Source organism: Panthera onca, chromosome Y (assembly GCF_046562875.1).
Source record: "Panthera onca isolate mPanOnc1 chromosome Y, mPanOnc1 haplotype 2, whole genome shotgun sequence".
Classification (NCBI taxonomy): domain Eukaryota; kingdom Metazoa; phylum Chordata; class Mammalia; order Carnivora; family Felidae; genus Panthera; species Panthera onca.
The window spans coordinates 23,707,900-23,733,502 of record NC_138358.1 but is presented as its reverse complement, the minus strand read 5'-3'; the positions used below and the strand labels follow the sequence as shown (position 1 = coordinate 23,733,502).

General features: G+C 45.3%; 1 protein-coding gene and 1 pseudogene across 2 annotated transcripts in view; one reads left to right on the top strand and one right to left on the bottom strand.

The window, feature by feature from the left end:
* LOC145714973 (G-protein coupled receptor 143-like) overlaps positions 1-25,603 on the bottom strand; it is a 64,122-nt gene that overhangs the window by 21,299 nt on the left and 17,220 nt on the right. For both annotated transcript variants that reach the window (XM_081794553.1, XM_081794552.1), the window contains exons 6-8: positions 23,185-23,293; positions 21,729-21,846; positions 19,586-19,829 (exon numbers count right to left, since the gene is read on the bottom strand). In XM_081794553.1, coding sequence (XP_081650679.1) covers positions 19,586-19,829; positions 21,729-21,846; positions 23,185-23,293 — 471 coding nt within the window. The remainder of the gene's footprint in view (positions 1-19,585; positions 19,830-21,728; positions 21,847-23,184; positions 23,294-25,603) is intronic.
* LOC145715091 (U2 spliceosomal RNA) lies at positions 21,353-21,519 on the top strand (annotated as a pseudogene).

The following is a 25,603-nucleotide window of genomic DNA, read 5'->3' as shown; positions in this document are numbered from 1 at the left end:
TTCAGTCTCTCTCTGTCTCAAAAATAAATAAACATTAAAATAAAAATTAAAAAAAAAAAAAAGAAAACTTCTTTTACTTATTTTGAGAGAGCGAGAGCAAGTGTGCCCGCGTGGGCGTGCAACTGGGGAAGGGACAGAGAGAATCCCAAGGAGGCTCCGCACAGTCAGTGCAGAGCCTGACGTGGGGCTTGAGCCCCCAGACGGTGAGATCATGGCCCAAGCCCAAATCAAGAGTTGCATATGTACCTACTGAGGCACCCCGGCACCCCAACTCTTAATGTTGGCTCAGGTCATGATGTCATGGTTGTGAGATCAAGCCCCATGTTGGGCTCCAAGCTGAGCATGGAGTCTGCTTGGGATTCTCTCTCTTCCTCTCCCTCTGCCCCACCCCCACATACTCTCAAAAAAAAAAAAAAAAAAAGAAAAAAAGGAATTGCTGGAATATGGGGTTAAAGCAGAGAATCTTGGGAGAGGTCATCATGGGAAAGACCAGGGATCACGGGCATCAAAGGGGAGTTTTTGGGAACTGCAGGAACTGTAGGAACAAGAGGGCTCATGTGAGACAAAGAACTGGGGGACAAAATACGGAACTGTGGGAAAACCAGTATTACGAGACATGGGAATAGCGGGAAAATGAGATCATGGCGGAGAATTATGGGAGACACAGTTAACGTGAGAAAAGAGGAACAGAATGTGGGAAAAACAGGATTGCGAGAAAGATGAAAAGTGGTCAAAATCACAAGTATTGAGAAAAATACAGACTTGTGAGTGCCAACAGAGTCCCGAATTGTGGGAGAAAATGGGCAACGGAAGGAAAGAAGGACTTGTGAGAGCGATAAAGTATTGTGGGAACGACAGCGGATCGTGGAAGAGAAAGGGCAACTGTAGGAGACAAAACAAACTCTAGGAAAACTGTTTTGTGGGAGAGATTGGGAATGTGGGAGTGACAACGGATTATAGGAGAAAAATAATTAGATTGTGGGAGAGCTAAGCAATCGTGAGACCAAAGAAATTAAAAAGGAAACAAAAGGCAACACAGTATAAAACAATCACCAAGGAAAATGGAGATTTGTGCCAAACAAAAAAGACATCAGGATTGTGAAAGAAAAGAAGTAATTTTGAGGGAAAAAAAAGGGTATTGTGGGAGAGACAGGGAATTGTGAGAAAAACATAGGCTCACGGGGGAGAGAAGGAAATTTGGGGAGACAGTTATGAGAACAAGGAATTCTAGGAGAAACACGAAATTGTGTGACAAAATATCGTAGGGAAAGGAATTAGGAAAATAAAGCATTGTGCGAGAGAATGGAAGAACGTGGAATACACAACTGTGCTACCAATGAAACTATGAAGAATAGAGAACTGTTGAGCCAATCGAGACGAGGCAGAATGTGATTTGTGTGGGAATGACAAGGGATCACAGGAATTGTTAGAGAAAAAAAGGAACTGGGAAAAATTGTGGGAGGATAGAGAACTGTGGGAAACGGACTGGATTGCAGGGGAGCTAGGGAATGGTGGGAGAAGGAATTGGCTGTACTAGAAGTGGGGAACCGCTGCAGAAATTATAAGGATTATAACTGGATTATAAGGAAAGCAATAGGTTCTCAGGGAGGTGAGGACTAGAGGTCAGAAGGAAAAGGGCAGAGAGTGGGGGAGAAGCAACGGATTATGTGAGACAGGCCAAGAATGGGAGAGGAGCAATGGATTGTGGGAGAAGCCAAGATCGGAAAGGATTGTGTAGCGTTCGTTAACAGTGGTTAAGCAAGGCACTGTGGGAAAAGCAATGTATTCTGGGAAGGTCCAAGATGGTAGAGAAGCAAAGGATTGTGGGAGGGGCCAATATGTCAGACAAGCAAAAGATTCTGGTACAGTCCGTTAACGGTGGCTAGGCAATGAATACTGGGAAAAGCAATGGGTTGTGGCAGAGACCAAGATGGCAGAGAAACAAAGGATTGTGAGAGAAGCCACGATGTTGGAGAAGCAAAGGCTTCTGGTAGAGTCCGTTAATGGCAGCTAGGCAATGAACTGTGGGAAAAGCAGTGGCTTGTGGGAGAAGTCAAGATGGCGGAGAAGCAATGAACTGTGGGAGAAGCAATGGATTGCGGGAAGGGCCAATGGCGGAGAAGCAAAGGATTGTGGGACACTCCGTTAACAGCGGTTCAGCAAAGCACTGTGGGAAAAGCAATGTATTGTGGGAAGGGCCAAGATGGTGGAGAAGCAAAGGATTCTGGTAGAGTCCGTTAATGGCAGCTAGGCAATGAACTGTGGGAAAAGCAGTGGATTGTGGGAGAAGTCAAGATGGCGGAGAAGCAATGAACTGTGGGTGAAGCAATGGATTGTGGGAAGGGCCAATGGCGGTGAAGCAAAGGATTGTGGGACACTCCGTTAATGGCGGTTCACCAAAGCACTGTGGGGAAAGCAATGTATTGTGGGAAGGGCCAAGATGGCGGAGAAACACAGGATTGTGGGAGAAACCAAGATGGCAGAGAAGCAATGAACTGTGGGAGAAGCAATGGATTGAGGGAGGGGCCAAGATGGTGGGAAAGCAAAGGACTGTGGGAGAGCCCGTTAACGGTGCAGCAAAGCACTGTGGGACAAGCAATGTATTCTGGGAAGGGCCAAGATGGCGGAGAAGCAATGGACTGTGGGAGAAGCAATGGCTTGTGGGAAAAGCCATAATGGTGGAGAAACAAAGGATTGTGGGAAAGTCTGTTAACGGCAGTTAAGCAAAGCACTGTGGGACAAGCAATGTATTCTGGGAAGGGCCAAGGTGGTGGAGAAGCAAAGGATTCTGGTTGAGTCCGTTAATGGCAGCTAGGCAATGAACTGTGGGAAAAGCAATGGATTGTGGGAGAAGTCAAGATGGTGGAGAAGCAATAAACTATGGGTGAAGCAATGGATTGTGGGAAGGCCAATGGTGAAGAAGCAAAGGACTGTGGGAAAGTCTGTTAACAGTGTTCAGCAAAGTACTGTGGGAAAGGCAATGTATTGTGGGAAGGGCCAAGATGGCAGAAAAGCAATGGATTGTGGGAAGGGCCAATGGCGGAGAAGCAAAGGACTGTGGGACACTCCGTTAACGGCGGTTCAGCAAAGCACTGTGGGAAAAGCAATGTACTGTGGGAAGGGCCAAGATGGCGGAGAAGCAATGGACTGTGGGAGAAGCCTACACGGCGGAGAAGCAAAGGATTCTGGTAGAGTCCGTTAACGGCAGCTAGGCAATGAACTGTGGGAAAAGCAGTGGCTTGTGGGAGAAGTCAAGATGGCGGAGAAGCAATGAACTGTGGGAGAAGCCATGGATTGTGGGAAGGGCCAATGGCGGAGAAGCAAAGGATTGTGGGACACTCCGTTAACAGCGGTTCAGCAAAGCACTGTGGGAAAAGCAATGTATTGTGGGAAGGGCCAAGATGGTGGAGAAGCAAAGGATTCTGGTAGAGTCCGTTAACGGCAGCTAGGCAATGAACTGTGGGAAAAGCAGTGGATTGTGGGAGAAGTCAAGATGGCAGTTCAGCAAAGCACTGTGGGAAAAGCAATGTATTGTGGGAAGGGCCAATGGCGGAGAAGCAAAGGACTGTGGGACACTCCCTTAATGGCGGTTCAGCAAAGCACTGTGGGAGAAGCAATGGATTGTGGGAAGGGCCAAGATGGCGCAGAAGCAATGGACTGTGGGAGAAGCCTAGACAGCAGAGAAGCAAAGGATTCTGGTAGAGTCCATTAACGGCAGCTAGGCAATGAACTGTGGGAAAAGCAGTGGATTGTGGGAGAAGTCAAGATGGCGGAGAAGCAATGAACTGTGGGTGAAGCAATGGATTGTGGGAAGGGCCAATGGCGGAGAAGCAAAGGACTGTGGGACACTCCGTTAACAGCGGTTCAGCAAAGCACTGTGGGAAAAGCAATGTATTGTGGGAAGGGCCAAGATGGTGGAGAAGCAAAGGATTCTGGTAGAGTCCGTTAATGGCAGCTAGGCAATGAACTGTGGGAAAAGCAGTGGATTGTGGGAGAAGTCAAGATGGCGGAGAAGCAATGAACTGTGGGTGAAGCAATGGATTGTGGGAAGGGCCAATGGCGGTGAAGCAAAGGATTGTGGGACACTCCGTTAATGGCGGTTCACCAAAGCACTGTGGGGAAAGCAATGTATTGTGGGAAGGGCCAAGATGGCGGAGAAGCAATGGACTGTGGGAGAAGCCTAGACGGCGGAGAAGCAAAGGATTCTGGTAGAGTCCATTAACGGCAGCTAGGCAATGAACTGTGGGAAAAGCAGTGGATTGTGGGAGAAGTCAAGATGGCAGTTCAGCAAAGCACTGTGGGAAAAGCAATGTATTGTGGGAAGGGCCAATGGCGGAGAAGCAAAGGACTGTGGGACACTCCCTTAATGGCGGTTCAGCAAAGCACTGTGGGAGAAGCAATGGATTGTGGGAAGGGCCAAGATGGCGCAGAAGCAATGGACTGTGGGAGAAGCCTAGACAGCAGAGAAGCAAAGGATTCTGGTAGAGTCCGTTAATGGCAGCTAGGCAATGAACTGTGGGAAAAGCAGTGGCTTGTGGGAGAAGTCAAGATGGCGGAGAAGCAATGAACTGTGGGAGAAGCAATGGATTGTGGGAAGGGCCAATGGCGGAGAAGCAAAGGATTGTGGGACACTCCGTTAACAGCGGTTCAGCAAAGCACTGTGGGAAAAGCAATGTGTTGTGGGAAGGGCCAATGGCGGAGAAGCAAAGGACTGTGGGACACTCCCTTAATGGCGGTTCAGCAAAGCACTGTGGGAGAAGCAGTGGATTGTGGGAAGGGCCAAGATGGCGCAGAAGCAATGGACTGTGGGAGAAGCCTAGACGGCAGAGAAGCAAAGGATTCTGGTAGAGTCCGTTAACGGCAGCTAGGCAATGAACTGTGGGAAAAGCAGTGGCTTGTGGGAGAAGTCAAGATGGCGGAGAAGCAATGAACTGTGGGAGAAGCAATGGATTGTGGGAAGGGCCAATGGCGGAGAAGCAAAGGATTGTGGGACACTCCATTAACGGCGGTTCAGCAAAGCACTGTGGGAAAAGCAATGTGTTGTGGGAAGGGCCAAGATGGCAGAGAAGCAATGGACTGTGGGAGAAGCCTAGACGGCGGAGAAGCAAAGGATTCTGGTAGAGTCCGTTAACGGCAGCTAGGCAATGAACTGTGGGAAAAGCAGTGGCTTGTGGGAGAAGTCAAGATGGCGGAGAAGCAATGAACTGTGGGAGAAGCAATGGATTGTGGGAAGGGTCAAAGGCGGAGAAGCAAAGGATTGTGGGACACTCCATTAACGGCGGTTCAGCAAAGCACTGTGGGAAAAGCAATGTATTGTGGGAAGGGCCAAGATGGCGGAGACGCAATGGACTGTGGGAGAAGCCTAGACGGCGGAGAAGCGAAGGATTCTGGTAGAGTCCGTTAACGGCAGCTAGGCAATAAACTGTGGGAAAAGTAGTGGATTGTGGGAGAAGATGGCGGAGAAGCAATGAACTGTGGGAGAAGCAATGGATTGTGGGAAGGGCCAATGGCGGAGAAGCAAAGGATTGTGGGACACTCCGTTAACGGCGGTTCAGCAAAGCACTGTGGGAAAAGCAATGGATTGTGGGAAGGGCCAATAGCGGAGAAGCAAAGGATTGTGGGAGAGTGTTAACGGCTGTTCAGCAAAGCACTGTGAGAAAAGCAATGTATTCTGGGAAGGGCCAACATGGCAGGAAAGCAATGAACTGTGGGAGAAGCAATGTGTTGTGGGAGAAGTCAAGACGGCAGAGAAGCAAAGCACTGTGGGAAAAGCAATGTATTCTGGGAAGGGCCAACATGGCAGAAAACCAATGAACTGTGGGAGAAGAAATGTGTTGTGGGAGAAGTCAAGATGGCAGAGAAGCAATGAACTGCGGGAGAAGTCAAGCTAGCAGAGAAGCAAAGGATTTGGGAAATTCTTAACGGCAGTTAAGCAAAGCACTGTGGGACCAGCAATGTATTCTGGGAAGGCCCAAGATGGCGGAGAAGTAATGGACTGTGGGAGAAGCGATGAGTTGTGGGAGAAGCCAAAATGGCGGAGAAGCAAAGGATCGTGGGAGAAGCCAAGGGTTCTGGTAGAGTCCGTTAAAGGCAGCTAGGTAATGAACTGTGGGAGAAGCAATGGATTGTGGGAAGGGCCAAGATGGAGGAGAAGCAAAGGATTCTGGTAAAGTCCGTTAAAGGCGGCTAGGCAATGAACTGTGGAAAAAGCAACGGATTACGGGAAGGGTCAGTAATGGCGGAGAAGCAAGGGACTTGGGGAGAATCAAAGGATTGTGGGAGAAGTTGGTAATGGTGGTGAAGCAGTAGACTCAGAGAAGCAAGGGACTGTGGGAAAGGCCAAGATGGCAAGAAGCAATGAACTGTGGGAGAAGCAAGGGTTTTGGGAGAAGTAATGGATGGCTTAATGCATATGGAAAGAACGAATAACCGCATTTAAAAATTTTCTGGGGTTCCTAAGACAGAAACCAACGAAGTTTAGGTTTGTGAGAAGTCCCATTTTTCTTAACTTTTAGTCCCGAGGCAAATTTCAATTCCTTGTGAAGATATTTTACATGACACTGTCGTAAGAAATTACACACAGATCCCCTCAATGGAAACTTGCTACAGTCACAAAACATGATCATCAAATCAATTCTCCCACACCAGGTAGTCCTCTAAGCAAACCTACAGTCTGTACTTAAAAGCCTTATGTAGGCCTTTGGGGACACAGATAAAATGCAAGCTCTTTAGCAGAATCTACAAAAGTCCTTCATCATCTGTTCCCAGGCTGCCTCTCCGGATCCGGAAAACCCATCACACCATGTCGTGCTGAGGCCACCCCAAACCACATGTAAACATTCTGCTGTGTCTCTGGCCTTTCTCCTCTCCCATTCAGGTCTCCTGTGCAACACCACGTCTGAACATCTCCAGAAACTCTCACCCATGCGCCCCAAACCAGCATACATAGCTGCATTTTCTGCGTTTAACACCTCACATTTTTCACAACAAAAAATAGCACTGTGGGGGCACCTGGCTGGCTCAGTCAGTAAACCATGCAACTCTTGATCTCGGGGTGTTAAGTTGAAGCCCCATGTTGGGGGAAGAGATTACTTAAAATCTAAACAAATAATAAATAATAAAATAATAGCACTGTCTTACTTCTAAGTTTCATCATACATGATACTTCTCAAGAACACTCACCCTCCTTGACCAAAACGGTGTTGACCATACAGCAGATGCTCAAAACCCCTTTGTTGAAGATCAAATTAACTTACATTAAGTGCCTAGTAAGCACCTGACACCACGTCAGATATGTACTAATGGAGGTTCAAGGTGAGCCTATTGGCCTTAGAGCGAACCTCAAAGTTGTAGATGCTTCAGAGCAGGACAAATAAGTCCATTCATCACAACAGTACAAATGGAGAGACCTGTGTTTACTGCTCTGAATTACATATCTGGGCCTTTTCTCACACACGTAACAGTATTTTCTGCATTACACATAGCTCCCTGTTACTGAAGAAACCTTTATTAAAGCAGTTGGGGAATAGGAGGAAGGAGATGCCCAAGACTAAGCCGGATCTCAACCCCAAGATGGCTTCTTTCGAAGACATGGCTGCCGCTTACAGCAAGCAGCACGTGGCCTAGGGTAGAATACCCAGAGTCGGTTGTGAGGGAACCACTCTGCCTGGGCTGTTTCCCTACATGTGCCAGCACCTCTTTAGCCCAGACTGAACTGCCTTGGTAGTTTAGATGCAGCCTAGAAATCTGCACTGTTTTGCTTCTGAATTCCACTCCTTACCAACATTTGCCCCATTCTCCCCTCAAACTATGAATACGTAAGATTATTTATCACTAGAGTTAGAGTTACTGAATGTCAGCACCACTGAACACAGCATACGATCTATTTGATCTTATGAAAAATTACCATCGTCAGCACCCTGTTAGAGGCAAACAATTCCTAAGTGGGGTTTGCCAGCAGGGCTTCTTGTCAGCTCACCTGGACGGGGCCAAGTGAAGAGTCCTCTGCCCAGATGCCACTAACCCTTCCCTGAAGCTACCATGACAGGTCTTGCCTGGCAAGTCCATTCCTTATACTTCCCTCATATGTCACCTAGCTTCTGATAAGCTTAATAAACGTTGCTATTATTCAAGGACAGAGAACATAACTCCTTACGCATTCTTAGCACCCAAAATGTTCAAGATCTCAACTCTTTTTCCCCAGCTCTACTGAGATGTCATTGACATAGTACCCCAACACTTACATTATTAAGAATTCTTTCAATCTTTTACCTAATGACTCTTATTTTTCAGTTAGGCCTTCAGTTAGCCATGACCTGCATGACCTACATATTTTGCATCAAAAATCTGTAATGTAACATCATCATTACAAGCAACCACTGAGCACTTATCATATGGAAGGGTCAAGCTTTGGGTATGAATGCCAGACGGAGAATGGAATGCATCGCGATACTGGTAGTGAACATGTATCAGTTCAACGTGCTTTCAAACAATCTCAAAGTAACACAGTGGGAAGTGGAAGGAGCTTCAGGGTCTCAGTGGAAAGAGGAGAGGTGAGGTGGCCTCCTTCCCGAAGAGCATTTGTGAGAATCGACCCACTGATCTGAAGAAGAAAGTGCTCCAAACATGTGGTCTCTCCTTGTAAAGAATTTTCTATCTTGTTACTCAATGCTAACAGCAACATATTTAGTCAAGAAGAATCTTCTGAGGGGTTAAAATCTATGTATAGGAGGGAGGATAAAATCAATGTTATTGTAACAATAGTAACGGGCATTACTCATTACTCATCTTGATTAGAATATAAGTGAGCTTATTGTAATAGCAAATTCAGAATATAGAACAAATGATAAATTATCAGGTTGTAATAGTTTAATGAAAAATATATGATGTACTTATTAATAGATATATGTGAATATATATAATTATAAAATTTATGTGATAGGTTTTGTAAATGGCAATCTTTAGAGAAACAATTATTTGAGCCTTAACTGGTACTTTCTTCCTCCTTATCAGTTGGGTTAGTGGACATAACCCCAAATAAGAATAGGTGTTTAAAAAGGGAAACATAAGGAAAGAAGATGTATACATTGATAAGATAGGTTGATGGTACGAGGAGAAAACTTCATAAGAACAGAGCTCTAAACAGCCAAAACGCTGTGATAAAAAGTCAACTTTTACAAAGCGAAGACTCACAGATAACCCAAACAGAAAAATCAATAAAGAAACAGTGGTTTTGAATGACACACTGGATTAGATGATCTAACAGATACATTCAGAACATTCCATCCTAACACAGCAGAATACTCTTTTCAAGCGCACATGGGACATTCTCCAGAAGAGATCACGTCAGACCACAAAACAAGTCTCGACAAATTTAAAAACAATGAGGTCATACCATGCATCTTTTGCAACCACAACACAAGGAAACTAGAAATCAACCACAAGAAAACACCTGGAAAGAGTTTTCTCTTTCCAGATACATGGAGGTTGGATAATCTGCTGGTAAATAACGAATGGGTCAACTAAGAAATCATAGAGGAAATCACAAATACATGGAAACATGTGAAAATGAAAACACAGTCCCAAATCTTTGGGATGCAGCAAAAGTTATCCTAAGAGGCAAGTTTATAGCAATACATGCCTACCTCAAGAAGAAAACTCCCTGACAAAAAAAAAACAAAACAACCTAACCTTAAAGCTAGAGAAGCTAAAAAAAAAAAAAAAGAACAAACAAAGCCCAAGGTCAGTAGAAGGAAGGAAATAATAAATATTAGGACAGAAACAACGACAAAAAAAAAAAAAAAGAATACATCAATGAAACCAGGGGATGATCCTTAAAAAAGATCAACAAATTGATAAACCTTTAGCCTGACTCATTCAAAAAAAAGGACTCAAACAAAATCAGAAATGAAAGAGGTGAAATAACAACACTGAGTACAAAACAGAAGAGAATATTATAAAAAACTACATGCCAACAAACTGGACAACCTAAAAGCAATGGACAAATTCTTAGAAACATTACCTCCCATGGGCACCCAGGTGGCTTAGTATGTTAAGTGTCCAACTCTTAATTTCGTCTCAGGTCATGATCTCTTGCTTCATTGGTTCGAGCTGCACATTGGGCTCTGTACTGACAGCACAGAATCTGCTTGGAATTCTCTCTCCCTCTCTCTGACCCTACCCCTCTCATACTCTCTCTCAAAATAAGTAAATAAACTTAAAAAAAATCTTAAATAAAATTTTTAAAAAGCAATGCTTTAAAAAAAATCATTAAAACTCCCAATAAGCAAAAATCCAACATGAGATAGCTTCACAAGTAAATTCTATGAAAACTTTAAAGAAGAGTTAAAACCTATTCTCAAAGACAATGTAGAAGAGAAAGGATAGCTTCCAAATTCATTCTGAGGCCAGCATTACCCTGGTACCAAAACCAGATAAAGATACTACAAAAAAAGAGAATGAGAAACCAGTATCTCTGGTTAACATAGATTCAAAAATCCTCAAAAAATACTGGCAAACAGAATCCAACAATATATTAGAAAAATCATTTACTCCAAGTGGGATTTATTCTCAGACACAAGAGTTGTCTGGGATCTGCAAATCAATGTGATACATCACACATCAACATATATGATCATCTTAATATATACAGAAAAACCATCTGACAAAGTACAACATCCATTTTTTTTTTAAACGTTAATTTTTGAGAGAGAGACAGAGTGTGAGCAGGGAGGAACAGGGAGAGAGGGAGACACAGAATCCGAAGCAGGCTCCAGGCTCCGAGCTATCAGCACAGAGCCCGACGCGGGGCTCGAATTCCCCAACTGTGAGCTCATGACCTGAGTCAAAGTCAGCCAGTTAACTGACTGAGCCACCCAGGTGCCCCTATAACATTCATTCATGATAAAAGCTCTCAACAAAGTAAGTTTAGAGGGAATATACCTCAACATAATAAAAAAACAACCCATAGCTAACATCATATTCCATGGTGACAAATTGAGAGCTTTTTCCCTAAGACCAAGAACAAGACAAGATTTCCACTCTCACCGATTTTATTCAACATAGTACCGGAAATCTTAGCCATAGCAATCAGATAAGAAATGAAAGGCATCCACATCGGCAAAGAAAAAGTAAAACTACCACGATTTGCAGATGACATACTATATACAGAAAACCCTAAAGACTCCACCATAAAACTACTTGAACTGATCAATGAATGCGGCTACAATATCAATATACAGAAATCCACTGCATTTCTATACACTAATAATGAAGCAGCAGAAAGAAATTAAGAAAATGATCCCATTTGGGGCTCCTGAGTGACTCAGTCAGTTGAGCAACCGACTTCACCTCAGGTCATGATCTTGCAGTTCATGGGTTCGAGCCCCACATCAGGCTCTGTGCTGACAGCTAGGAGCCTGGAGCCTGCTTCGGATTCTGTGTGTGTGTGTCTCTCTCTCTGCCCCTCCCCCACTCGCGCTCTCTTCTCTCAAAAATAAACACTTAAAAAAATTAAAAAGAAAATTATCCCATTTACAATTGCACCCAAAATAATAAAATACCAAAGAGGTAAAAGACCTGTATCGTGAAAACTATAAAACACTGATGAAAGAAATTAAAGATGACATAAACAAATGGAAAGATATTCCATTTTCATGGATTGGGAGAATATTAAGATGTCCACTCTACCCAAAACAATCTATAGATTAAATGCAATCCCCATCAAAATACCAACAGCTTTTTTCACAGAACTAGACTAATTCTAAAATTTGTGTGGACCCACAAAAGACCCCAAATAGTCAAGCAATCTTGAAAAAGAGGAACACAACTGGAGGTTTCACAATCCCAGATGCCAAGATATATTACAAAGCTGTAACAATCAAAACAGTGTGGTACTGACGAAAACAGACACATAGAGCAATAGAACAGAATTGAGAGCCCAGAAAGAAACCCATGACTACATGGTCAATTAATCTCCAGCAAAGGAGGCAAGAATATACAATGAGCAAGAGACAGTCTCTTCAACAAGTGGTGCTGGGAAATTTGGACAGCTACATGCAGAAGAATGAAACTTGATCACTTTTTTACAGCATACACAAAAATAAACTCAAAATGGATTAAAGACCTAAATGTGAGACCTGAAACCATAAAAATCCTCAAAGAGAGCACAGGAATTAATTTCTCTGACATAGTCAATAGCAACATTTTCCTAGATAGGTCTCCAGAAGAAAGGGAAACAAATGCAAAAATAAACTATTGGGACCTCATCAAAATAAAAGTCTTCTTCTGCACTGCAAAGGAAATAATTAACACATCTGAAAGACAACCTACTGAATGAGAGAATATATTTGCAAATGACATATCCAATAAGGGGTTAGTTTCCAAAATATATAAAGAACTTATACAACAACACCAAAAACGCAAATAACCCAGTTAAAAAAATGGGCAGAAGATGGGCGCCTGGGTGGCCCAGTTGGTTGAGCGTCTGACTTCAGCTCAGGTCATGATCTCACAATTTGTGGGTTCGAGCCCCGTGTCAGGCTCTGTGCTGACAGCTCAGAGCCTAGAGCCTGCTTCGAACTCTGTGTCCCCCTCTCTGTCTGCACCTGCCCCACTCATGCTCTGTCTCATCACTCTGTCAAGAATAAACATTTTTAAAAAATAGGCAGAAGACATAAACAGACATTTCTCCAAAGAAGACGTGCAGATGGCCAACCAACACGTGAAAAGATGCTCGTTGATACTACCTGAAGCAATCTACACAGTCAATGCAATCCCTATCAAAATACCACCAGCATTCTTCACAGAGCTAGAATAAACAATCCTAAAATTTGTATTGAACCACAAAAGACCCCGAATAGACAAAGCGATCTTGAAAAAGAAACCCAAAGCAGGAGGCATCACACTTCCAGACTTCAAGCTATACTACAAAGCTGTAATCATCAAGACAGTATGGTACTGGCACAAGAACAGACACTCAGATCAGTGGAACAGAATAGAGAACCCAGAAAAGGACCCACAAATGTGTGGCCAACTCATCTTTGACAAAGCAGGAAAGAATATCCAATGGAATAAAGACAGTCTCTTCAGCAAACGGTGCTGGGAAAACTGGACAGCGACATGTAGAAAAATGAACCTGGACCACTTTCTTACCCCATACACAAAAATAAACTCAAAATGGATGAAAGACCTAAAGGTAAGACAGAAAGCCATCAAAACCCTTGAGGAGAAAGCAGCCAAAAACCTCACTGACCTCAGCCACAGCAACTTCTTACTCAACCCGTCTCTGGAGGCAAGGGAAACAAAAGCAAAGATGAACTATGGGACCTCATCAAGATAAAAAGCTTCTTTCCAGCTAAGGAAACAATCAGCAAAACTAAAAGGCAACCGATAGAATGGGAGAAGATATTTGCAAACGACATAGCAGATAAAGGGTTAGTATCCAGAATCTATAAAGAACTTCTCAAATTTAATACCCAAAAAACAAATAATCCCGTGAAGAAATGGGCAAAAGACCTACATAGACTTTTCCAAAGAAGACATCCAGATGGCCGACACATGAAAAACTGCTGAACATCACTCATCATCAGGGAAATCAAAACCACAATAAGATACCACCTCACACCTGTCAGAAGGGCTAAAATGAACAACTCAGGCAACAGCCGATGTTGGCAAGGCTGCGGAGAAAGAGGATCTCTTTTGCACTGTTGGTGGGAATGCAAACTGGTACAGCCACTCTGAAAACAGTATGGAGGTTCCTCAAAAAACTAAAAATAGAACTACCCTATGACCCAGCAATTGTACTACTAGGTATTTATCCAAAGGATACAAAAATGCTGATTTGAAGGGGCACATGCACCGCAATGTTTAGAGCAGCACTATTGACAACAACCAAAGTATGGAAAGAGCCCAAATGTCCATCGATGGATGAATGGATAAAAAGAAGATGTGGCACGTATGTATGTATATATGTGTGTGTGTGTGTATATATATATATATTAAGAGAATCTTAAATACAGAGAACAGAAGGGTTGCTAGAGGGGCTGTGGGAGGAGGCATGGGCTAAATGGGTAAGGGGAGCATTAAGGAATCAAGTCCTGATATCACTGTTGTACTATATGCTAACTTGGATGTAAATTAAAAAATTAAAAAAGAAAAAAAGAGTCACCGTTCCTGTTCTTGTATGTGTACCGAGTTTTCTCTACACCTGCTCAGGTCCCAATGCTCAAGCTCTATCAATATGAAAACAGTTCTTGCAAAGGCTTTTCCCTGACTTTATGCACAGAGCTGGTATCATGTGCACATGTAACTTACTCAAACACAGCCGTGTTTAGTGAGGGGTGGGGTGGGGTGGGTAGGAGAGGGGACAACAGGTGAGGAGGACATCATCCCTGGGATCCTGCCGGCCAGCTTTCCACCTGTTAGCCTGTGCCCACATACTGCACGTTGGAGAAGCCTCTAGAAAGAATACGTGAATGGCCTTTGAGGTTCCTCTACCACTGATGGAGAACTGAAGTGACTTCTCTGGTGGCAGCCAAGCGGCCCCAGAGGCACACTGACCAGGGAAGAGTTAGAGGGAATCCTGAACTTGTCCCCAGGGGTCAATGGTAAGGACAGCCAACAGTCTGATGTAGACCTCTTCATGAATGTGCTGAAGCATCCTAGGCAGCAAGACCTTTAAATGATTTAATTTCTGAATGAAACTGTTGTTTTTACTGTAACGTATGCAAAGTCCTGCACAGGACGACCATACAAAATACTAGGCTGGATCTCAGGAGCAATGTTAGAAGATCCAAGGGTGACCAGATACGAACCAAAAACCCTCACTGCCACTTCCGTTATATCCTCTACCATACACTTTTGCAAATGTCAGTGGACTTTACAAACTTAACTCTGTGCTTCAGAAATTCCTCGAAAAGCCTGACTCAACAGACGTTAATTAGCAACATGTCACTATAGTTCTGAACTCACAGCCGCTCTTTTTGTATGTTCTTTCCATAATCAAAAACGCCGACGACAGGGGCGCCTGGATGGTTCCGTTGGTTGACTATCCAACTCCTAATTTTGGCTCAGGTCACAATCTCATAAGACTCAGCCCTGCTTCAAGTGTGGAGCCGGCTTGGGATTCTCTCTCTCCCTCTCCCTCAGCCCCTCCCCTGGTCATTTTTTCTCTCAAAACAAAACGAAACGAAACAAAAACACCACTGATGCATTCCTTGTTTTTCTCAAAAGGCATTCATTATAGGCGTTCTTTTTCCTCCAAATTTTTCTCAAACTGGCATTTCCATTGCTTATTCCATTCCCAGCTTTTTTATTGTGTACCATAGACTGTGAGATCCTTGAGGGCCAGGATTGCAGTCTCTGTTCCCCACACCCCACAAAGCTCCCAGGACAGGGCTTGGTGGCAATGTGGGCAGTCATGGGTCACCACTACCAGAAGCAAGTGCCTCTCCATCCACACAGTGGAGTATTTATTATTTAGCCATAAAAACAACGAAGTTCAGACTGCAGCTACAATGTGGGTAAACCCTGAAAACATGATGCTAAGCGAAAGAAGCCACACAGAAAAGGACAAGTAGGTGCCCATTTAGAAGAAATGCCCAGAAGAGGTAAATCCATACAGAAAGAAAGTAGATTAGCAGTTGGGGGGCGGGGGGGGGGGGCGGAGAATGGGAAGGGGTTGAAAATGGGTACAGGGTTTCTTCTTGGAGTGATGAAAATGTTCTGGAATTAGATAGTTGCACAACTTTGTGAATATACTAAAACCGACTGAAGTTTAATGTTAAAAAGATGAATTCATGGTATGTGAATTATACCTCAAATTCTTTTAAGTTTATACATCTTGAGTGACACAGAGCAAGCACACACATAAGCGGGAAAGGGGCAGCGAGAGAGAGGGAGAGAGAATCCCAAGCAGGTTCTGTGTTCTCAGTGCTGAACCCGACTCGGGGCTTGAACTCATGAACCATGAGATCATGACCTGAGCCGAAATCAAGAGCTGGATGTTTAACTGACTGATCTGCCCAGGTGCCCCTTTATCTCAATTAAAAAAAAAAAAAAAAGCAGAGGACAGAGGCAAAAGCTACATATGACTGAGACCAGTCTTCTCTGCAGCTACAGGTTTGAGGCAACCCCACCAGGGAACAGCAACTTTGGTGCTTGTATAACTCTCCAAATTCAAAGTGCTTTTTAATGTTTATTTTTTTGAACGAGCACAAGCGGGGTCGGGGGCGGGGGGGGGGGGGGCGGACAGAGGATCCAAAGAGGGCTGTGTGCCAACAGGCTGACAGCAGAGAGCCCGATGCGGGGCTGGAACCCATAAACCGCAAGATCACGAACTGAGCCGACGTCTCAACCGACGGAGCCACCCAGGTGCCCCCAAATGCAAAGACTTTTAAGACATTTCCTTATCCTACTATTTTCCCAAAAATAAACTGATCGCCCAAATGGAGTTCAAATTTCAAAGACAAACTCTTCTTCCTTCCTGGCTGTGAGTCACCCCATGACGTCAGCCTTGCTGAGGGCTTTGGCTAGGGAGGGGGGAAGGGAAGGAAGGAAGGAAGCCTTAAGAGTGTCCGCAAGGAATCGATGCCCCGTTTGCTCACCTCTCTACTGGATCTGTCTGCTTCCTCTAAAAGCTCTGTGTGCATATTCCCGACCTCAGAGGGGCAGGCCCGCTCGACAGCTCACTGAGAGAATGAGAGCAAGATTACTGACTGGCCCTGTTCCTTGCTGGTGACTGGGGCTCGGGCAGACTGGGACTATTTTTATTATTATTTCTAATGTTTGACTTGACTTCCAGAGATGGGCTCAACCACTTTAAAACATCAGGCGGGGGAGGGGGGGCAGGTGCCTGCGTGGCTCAGTCAGTTAAACATCTGACTCTTGATTTCGACTCGGGTTGTGAGATCAAGCCCCTGCATCGGGGTCTGCACTGAGCGTGTGGAGCCTGCTTGGGATTCTCTCTCTCTCTCCCTCTCTCTCTCTGCCCCTCCTTTTGCTCTTTTGCTCGCTCTCTCTCCCTCAAAATAGATAAACAAACTTAAAACACCAGGACGGAAATCAAACAAAACTGAATGCATCAAGATAAAAATTTCTGGCTCATTCCCCAGGTGGGACTATGCTAAGAGCAATTCCCCCTCCCTTCTCTCGCCCCCCCACCCCCCGTGGTTCTTTAAGCCTTGATGAATCATTCACACTAAATAAAAGTCGATGAACACACAGCCTCTATCTTGCAGCTTTAGCCAGAACTACCATTTTCCTTCGAGGTTTGCAATTACAACCAGATGATACCCATCTCCGGGAAGCCATCTATCAATTTATCACTATGTTTTTTGGCCCTGAGAACAAACCAAGCTCACCACCTGAAAACAAACCCTCCTTCAATGTATCTGAATTGCAGGAATGCAAAACAAAACAAAACAAACCCTCTAAAGTCACTTCCAAACAACCTTCTGCGTATTTTCTTCACTCTCAAATGTCAACATTATTTCTGTACAAAGCCATCTGGTTGGTGTGTTTGCCTTTGCTTTCACACGCGCGTGTGCATGCATATGCGTGTGTGTGTGTGTGTGTGTGTGTGTGTGTGTGTGTGTGTGTGCGCGCACGCGCAGTTCACTCAGACAACACATTGGGGAAAGCAAATGTATGGATCTAAGCTTTCTGAAAGCCTAATTACCCTAAGACGTTGGTTCTGAACTGGGGTCACTGTGCCCCCAAGGGGTAGTTGTTGAGGTCTCGGTTGCCACAATCAGGAGGGCGCGACGGGCATGGAGTGGGCACAGACGTGCCACATCCCACGGTGTCCGAGTCGGCCCTCGGAACTGGCTGGCATCCCCCAGCCCCAAATGCCAACAGTGCTGAGGAGGCTGCTCTGAAGACAGACACACAGACGGGACGTGGGCTGAACAGAGGCGGCGGCCCACCCCGCCGGCCCCGGTGCCTGCTGACGGAACGCAAAGCAGAACCCACGTCCCAGAGCATGCTCAGTTGCCCTTAATTTCTTTTTATTTTTTTTTCTTTATGGAGGGAGGGAGGGAGGGAAAGCACACGTGCGCATGCGTGGGGGACACACTGAAAGCATCCTCAGCATGGAGCCCGACTCCCAAGTCAGGCTCTGTGTCACAACCTTGAGATCATGACCTGAGCCAAAACCAAGAGTCACAAGCTCAACCGACTGAGCCACCCAGGCACCCTTCAGCCAACATTCTTAAACATTCTCTCTTAGCTTCTCTCTTGCTGTTTTTTTATAATACATATGTGTCTTGGGGGCACCTGGGTTGCTCAATCGGTTGGGCATCCGACTTCGGCTTAGGCCACGATCTCACAGTTTGTGGGTTCGGGCCCCGCATCAGGCTCTGTGCTGACAGTGCGGACCCTACTTGGGATTCTCTGCCTCTCCCCGACTTGTGTGCACGCTCGCTCGCTCGCTCTGTCTCTCAAAATAAACTTTAAAAAACATAAAATGAAATAAAATATGTATTTGTTATTTTAAAGAGAGAGAGAGAGAGCATGATCCGGGGAGAGAGGCTGAGGGACAGAGAGAAAATCTTAAGTAGGCTCTACGCTCAGTGCCTCTACACTCATGGGGCTCGGTCCTATGACCCCCGGATCGTGACCTGAGTTGAAATCAACAATCAGACACTCAACCAACTGAGCCACCCCAGGCATCTCTCTCGCGCTCCTTTTTAGACAACCCACGGGCAACCATAAAATTATAGCTACCAAAAACCTAAAGGATCAATCGGCTTGTACATTACAAACCATCAGGCGAGTTACAACTTTGGGGATGTCAGAGTGGGGATTTTCAAACCTCTCCTCACCAACATTTTGGCTAAAACAAAACTTTATTAGGAACCTCAACAGGGAGGAGAGTAGTCTATTAGCAAGAAGTTATTTCATAAGTTACAGTCTGGATTGTAAAAAAAAAAAAAAAAAAAACAAAAAACCAGATATAATCAATTAGATCCATGAGGCCGCTTTAGTCAACATAAAAAACTCTGAGACGAAAAACTGACGTCTCGAAGACAGTCTCCATCACACTCGAACATCTAACTTTTTCTTTTTTTGATCTGATAAATAAATAGCACCGTAACCTGGAAATTCAGTTCCACACAGCGACGGAGCCGAAAACGTGATGGTTTCAGGTAGCACTTCTTCCCATGTGAGGCCAGTTTTCACTGAAACCAAGAGGGCGGGCAAATGTTTCTCTGAGCTAACCCGGGAGGACAGATTAATGGGCTGTGGGCCTGGATGGGTTAGTATTTGGTTACCAACGCATTTCAGTATGCGCAGTTCTCCCCACGGGATTTCACGCAAATTCTGGAAGTGAATCATTTCCTAGACGCCTAAACGTCCACACTAGGATTCCACAGAACGCAGTCTGATGACCACAGAGAGGTCTGCAGACCCCAGCACTCAAGTCTTTCAGTGAAAAGGACAGATGGGAAGAGCCAGCGCTGGCAGACTGGGTCTTCATCTGAAACGTCCCACGTGAGCTGGGCACACCGAACCGTACCTGGAGCCACCGTACCTGGAACCGTACCTGGAGCTCCGCAATTTACCGACATTGGCAGATAAGGCTCACCTTCAGACAACAGGCTCAGGGCCTCGTCAGACGCGTGCCCGCCGAGTCGCAGCACCTTCCTGGAAGTGAGGCTCTCACCGGGTGCGCTGGAGCCATCTGGGGACAGGTAGGGCTGCTCCGCGGCAGAGGTTGCCATGGATTCCCACTGAATCTCCTTCCCGGGAGACTGAAACTCCAGGCTGCATCCTGTCCAGCCGTAGAAGGCCAAAGACAAGAGAAATCCCTGGGCTGGGTTCAGTATCGCCTAGGAGGAAGGACAAAAAGACACGAGTCGGCCAGTCTGTGTACGGGGAATTTGAGCATTAACTCCACTCGGATGCTCACTGGGCTGCCTCACTTGGAAGCGACCCGGTTGGCCGCTTCAGGGCAAGACCAAGATTGGCTTTAGGTGCTGTACCTTCACGAGGAGGCGGGGAGGGGAGAGCTGGAGGGGGTGGGGGGAGGGGATGCATGCGACACAGGGCAATCGAACCGATCCTATTTTCACCCCTGCCAGGCAGCTAGGCTCTCCTACACAGAGATGCTCTCCATCTTGTGCTTCTGAGTCAGAATGTGATTTAACAAAGGTACCTGAGGCTAAAAACGAGTCTAGGGGACGTTCCTCTATTTCCGTGTGCTAAGTACCCATGAAGTGAACCAAAGGAACCAAGAGAAACTCCAAACCGAAGCAAAGAGGTGGAGGCAGTGAATGCTGGTCTTATTATAAAGTTCTCATGGGTCAGATTCTCCCCAGTTCGGAAGCAGCAGAAATATCAATTCCGTACAAGACAACGTGTACCTCTCCGCTAACAGTTTTGTTTTTTCATTTCAAATGCAACACAGCGAAAACACTGGGAGGAATCTACTCATGGGGTTTCCACCTTATTTCCATTTTGTGTATTTTTTTTAATGTTTTTATTTATGCTTGAGACAGACAGAGACAGAGCATGAACAGGGGAGGAGCAGAGAGAGAGGGAGACACAGAATCCGAAGCAGGCTCCAGGCTCTGAGCTGTCAGCACAGAGTCTGACGCGGGGCCCGAACCCACGGACCGCGAGATCATGACCTGAGCCGAAGTCGGACGCCCAACCGACTGAGCCACCCAGGCGCCCCGATTTTATGTATTTTTTTAATGTTTATTTTTGAGAGAAACAGAGCAAGTGGGGGAGGGGCAGAGAGAGAGGTGGACAGAGGATCTGAAGCGGGCCCCACGCTGACAGCGGACAGCCGGATGTGGGACTCGAACTCATGAACCATTGAGACCATGACCTGAGCCAAAGTCGGACGCTCAACTGACTGAGCCACCCAGCTGCTTCACCGTTCTGTGTATTTCTATATGGTATTTTTTTCACACGTGTTATTATGTGGTTGTAACTAGTGTAATTTTTATATCCTGCGTTTTTCACTTAAAACTACAGATTTCAGGGGCACCCAGGTGGCTCAGTCCGTTGAGCGTCCAAACTCAGCTCAGGTCATGATCTCGAAGTTTTTGAGTTCAGGTCCTGAGTCGGATTATGCACACAGCTCAGAGCCTGGAGCCTGCTTCAGATTCTGTATCTCCCTCTCCCTCTGCCCCTCCCCTGCTAGCACTCTATCTCTACCTCTTTCAAAAATAAATATTTAAAGAATTTTTTAAATATATTCTCAAAATACTAGAGATTTCATAATTGTCACGTTTAACATCTACATAACACTCCACCAGGATGAAAAAGTGTAATTTACTTAGCCATTTCCTTGTATTTGTTTCATTTGGGTTGCCTATAACACTTTATAATCACGGATGATGGGATCGCTTCTTGGCCTTTTGGCTAAGATCAAGTGTGGTATCTGTTCGTATCAGTTTAATAATCGTGGATGATGTTACAAGGAACACCTTCGTCCCTATGGCTTTTTCATAGTCTGAAATATTTCTTCAAGTGAAATTCTCTGATATTTTGGGTCTGCTGGAAAGGTCTGAAAAACTGGGCCAAACTGATTTACCAGAGTTGTCCCCATTTAATAACGGTCCCAACAATGAATGAGACTAGCTAGCTGGTACATCAAAGGCAGATACAGGTACATACCGTTACATATTTAACCCACAACACATCATACTTTGGAGTGGGTTTTTTTCTCTCTGAACTTTACTTTTCAAGAAAAAAATTTTAAATCAAGGTTGACCTACCATTATAAACCACGTGGTCTTGGCTGCATTTCTCACAGGTCTCAAAAAGCTCCCGTTGATATCTGGTTGCATTTCAAGATAGAATAAGAGGCTTTCGTTGATGATGTTTGGCAACCAGCTGTCAGAAAGAAAAGAACCCTGGGTAAAGAGAACATGTAACCCAACTCATCTTTAAATGCCGGCGGTCAGGAAACCTGTCCTCCAAGGCCACCAAGTCCTGGAGGGGAATCCACTTGGGCACATGGAGGAACCAGCACATCCAGGATTTAATTTAAGAGACCTCTTTCTCTCAAGTGTAAAGCAGAGATCAGCGACTTCTTCCAAGGGTAACACGCAACACCACATCGGGTGTAAGGCTCTAACGTTATAGCTAATAACTCAAAATTCAATTTTCACTTGATGAGTAATGTAACGTTTTGAGGGAGAGCTGCACAAATCTTGCTATTTCACGTGTGAACTGTTTTGATGTTATTGTTGCTAGGCCTACGACATTTAAAATGAGGAGCTGTTGGGGCGCCTGGGTGGCTCAGTCGGTTGAGCACCGGCTTCAGCTCAGGTCACGATCTCACGGTCCGTGAGTTCGAGCCCCGCATCGGGCTCTGTGCTGACAGCTCAGAGCCTGGAGCCTGTTTCAGATTCTGTGTCTCCCTCTCTCTGATCCTCCCTCATTCATGCTCTGTCTCTCTCTGTCTCAAAAATAAATAAACGTTAAAAAAAATTAAAAAAAATAAAATGAAGAGCTGAGTGTATTTTGAGAGGGAGATCATTTCCATCTCGCCTAGGACAACGTCCAAACAAACCTCCTCCTATCACATCAATTATTAACACCACAAAGGCACACCCTGTTTTGCAAAGTATTGATTCACCCCAGCAAAAGGTTTTCTGGTTCCCATCTGTTTTGCATGGGTTACAGATCTATTTTCAAAGCATGCACCTGAAACTGGGCAGAATGCCAACTGTGGGGCCAACTGAGGTTTAGAGAAAAATGGCTCGCTCTATATGTCTTGATGGAAACATGAATCATCCCACCAAAAAATGTGCCCTTGTCCTATATCTTCTCAGATCCAGGAATCCTGGGGTCAAGAATGATACAAACGGGTACATTTTAAAAGTGTGGTCCAGCGTTTTATTTCAGAGTTAGCCCTGGCAGTGGGCCGAAACACCAGATGCACGTTCACGGTATCTGGAAACTAAACTCAGGAGTTGTTTGTTCTGAGGGCTTTATATATAATCTGAGGAGATGTGAGTATCTTTCCAGGAGTTCACAGATTGTGGGCCTGCCTTCCTGTCTCGCGTGTATTTCCTCAAAGGGCACCTAGTGCAGTTTCAAAGATCTCCTTTCCAAAGACTCTCTGCTTTGCAACTTTCGGGTCACACTTAGAAAAGCAAAATGGCAAGTTGTTTATGTATCCCTTCCCAGCGGCAATTAAAAAATAAAAAATAGAAGAAAGGTTACCAAATAATTAAAACCAGCATTATTTTGAAAAATCGGATCTTGATCACGGCTCCCATCCGTCTCTCGTTCTCTGTGTAAATGCCTTTTCTTCCTTTTAGTAAAGAGGCCACTGTGAAAAACAGAGGGGAACTGCATGTCATGGTCATTATTTGCATCTCCTGAGTGACAGGGAAGAGAGTCAACGTGGACGTAAGCCCCAAAGCAAAGGCAGAAGAGCAGGAGACAGCCCAAGATACGGCCGTTCCTTCCCCCACACTCCAAGCTGGGGTCCTCGCAGACTCGATGGGACACGGGGTCTTTAAAACGTTCACCTCCCAAGAACTGTAGTCTTCCCCTGACTGCAAAGACAGTACAGAGACTTTCTGCATACCTAAACCCAGACTCGTTCAACATTAACATCTTACACACCAAGGGTCACATTCGTCACCGGGGAGAAATTAGCAATGGTCTGTTACTATTAATTAAGCTCCAAATTTTATTTGGATTTTACCGATTCAAAAACTGTATTTTTAGGGGTACCTGGGTGGCTCAGGTCACGATCTCACAGTTTGTGAGTTTGAGCACCATGTCAGGGTCTCTGCTGTCAGCATGGAGGCTGCTTCAGATTCTGTCTCTCTCTCGCCTCTCTCTCTCAACAATAAACATTAAAAAAAATCTATATATTTAGGGGCATCTGGGTGTCTCAGTCGGTTAAGCGTCCAACTTTGGCTCAGTTCATGATCTCACAGATCATGAGTTCGAGTCCCCTATGGGGCTCTGTCAGCTTCAAATCCTCTTTCTCCCTCTCTCTCTGCCCTTCCCCTGCATTCTCTCTCTCAAACATTAAAAAACAGAACTATATTTTTGAAGGTTTATATTTTCTCTTACAAAAATAATGCACACTGTTTTGAAACATTGAAAGATTAAAAATTTCTCATTATAGACAAGTTGGAGAATACTTTACTTTTTAATGTTTATTTATTTTTGAGAGAGAGTCAGAGTGCGAGCAGGGGAGGGGTAGAAAGAGAGGGAGACACAGGATCCGAAGCAGGCTCCCAGCTGTCAGGACAGAGCCCGACATGGGGCTCAAACTCACAAACCGCGAGATCGTGACCTGAGCCAAAGTCAGATGCGTAACCAACTGAGCCACCCAGGCGGCGCCCCAACAAGTTGGAAAACATTAAAAAAGGTTAGAGGAAAATCAACGAGCTATTGTCTATCCTGAGACAAGCACTGTTAGCATCTTACTGTCGTTCTTATCAGTCCTTTACCTATACATGATTTTTGTTTGATATAATTGACTCAGTACTTTTATGCAAATCTGTATAAAAAGTTGCTGTACTTAACATACTGTTTTTATTTTAATTTTATTTTTTTATTTGAGAGAGAGGGAGAGAGTGCACAAGCAGGGGAGGGGGCAGAAGAAGAGACAGAATCTTAAACAGGCTCCACACTCAGCAGAGAGCACTCAATCCCATGACCCTGGCATCACGACTGGAACCAAAATCAAGAGTTAGATACTCAACCAACTGAACCACCCAGACGCCCCAGTACACTGTTTTTAAATGCAACACGGAGGAAAAAAACTGATCCAAAGAGCCACATGATTGCCTACTCTTAGTGGCACAGCACTTGAAATGTTTTGAAGTTCTACAACCAACCGACTTTTCCATTAAGGGGCACTTCTTTTTATTTATTTTTTCTTTTAATTTTTTTAAATGTTTATTTTTGAGAGAAAAAGAGACAGAGCATGAGCAGGGCAGAGGCAGAGAGGGAGGGAGACACAGAATTGGAAGCAGGCTCCAGGCTCTGAGCCGTCAGCACACAGCCCGACGCGGGGCTCAAACCCACGAACCGTGAGATCATGAGCTGAGCTGAAGTCGGACGCTTCACCGACTGAGCCACCCAGGTGCCCCAAGGTGCACTTGTTCATTCTCATTCTGCACAGGAGAGATCCATGCAGCCTGAGCAGGTTGGAGGTTTGCCCCAGGTCACGCCTCCGTGAGGATGGGGTGGAACCAGAATGCCAAGTCCCCAGCCTCAGCTCAGAGTTCTTTCCAGGGCATCCTGCTGGCTCACAACATCCTTCTTACTCAGTTCTTACTATTTGTACCCGACTCCTTTCCTGCGCTCTACTTCCTGTTTCCTGCCCAACTGAGTAAACACACAAGGCCAAGCACCTCACGGGAGTAACCAGGCTCACTCTTCAGGCCACACCCCATCCCTTCCCCCCCGCCCCCGGCTCCCCACTCCTCTCCTTCTGCTCCTATCTGACCTCCACAGTTTTCCACGGGCACTCCTGGGGCCTCCAAGGCACCCCAAGGACAGACCCAGGATGAGCCTAGACGGAAGTGAAAAGTCCACTGGCCCTGGTCTTGAGCTATTAAACATTGGCAAAGAACTTGTGTAGCCCATGACCAGATAGGCTTGCTCGCTTTCA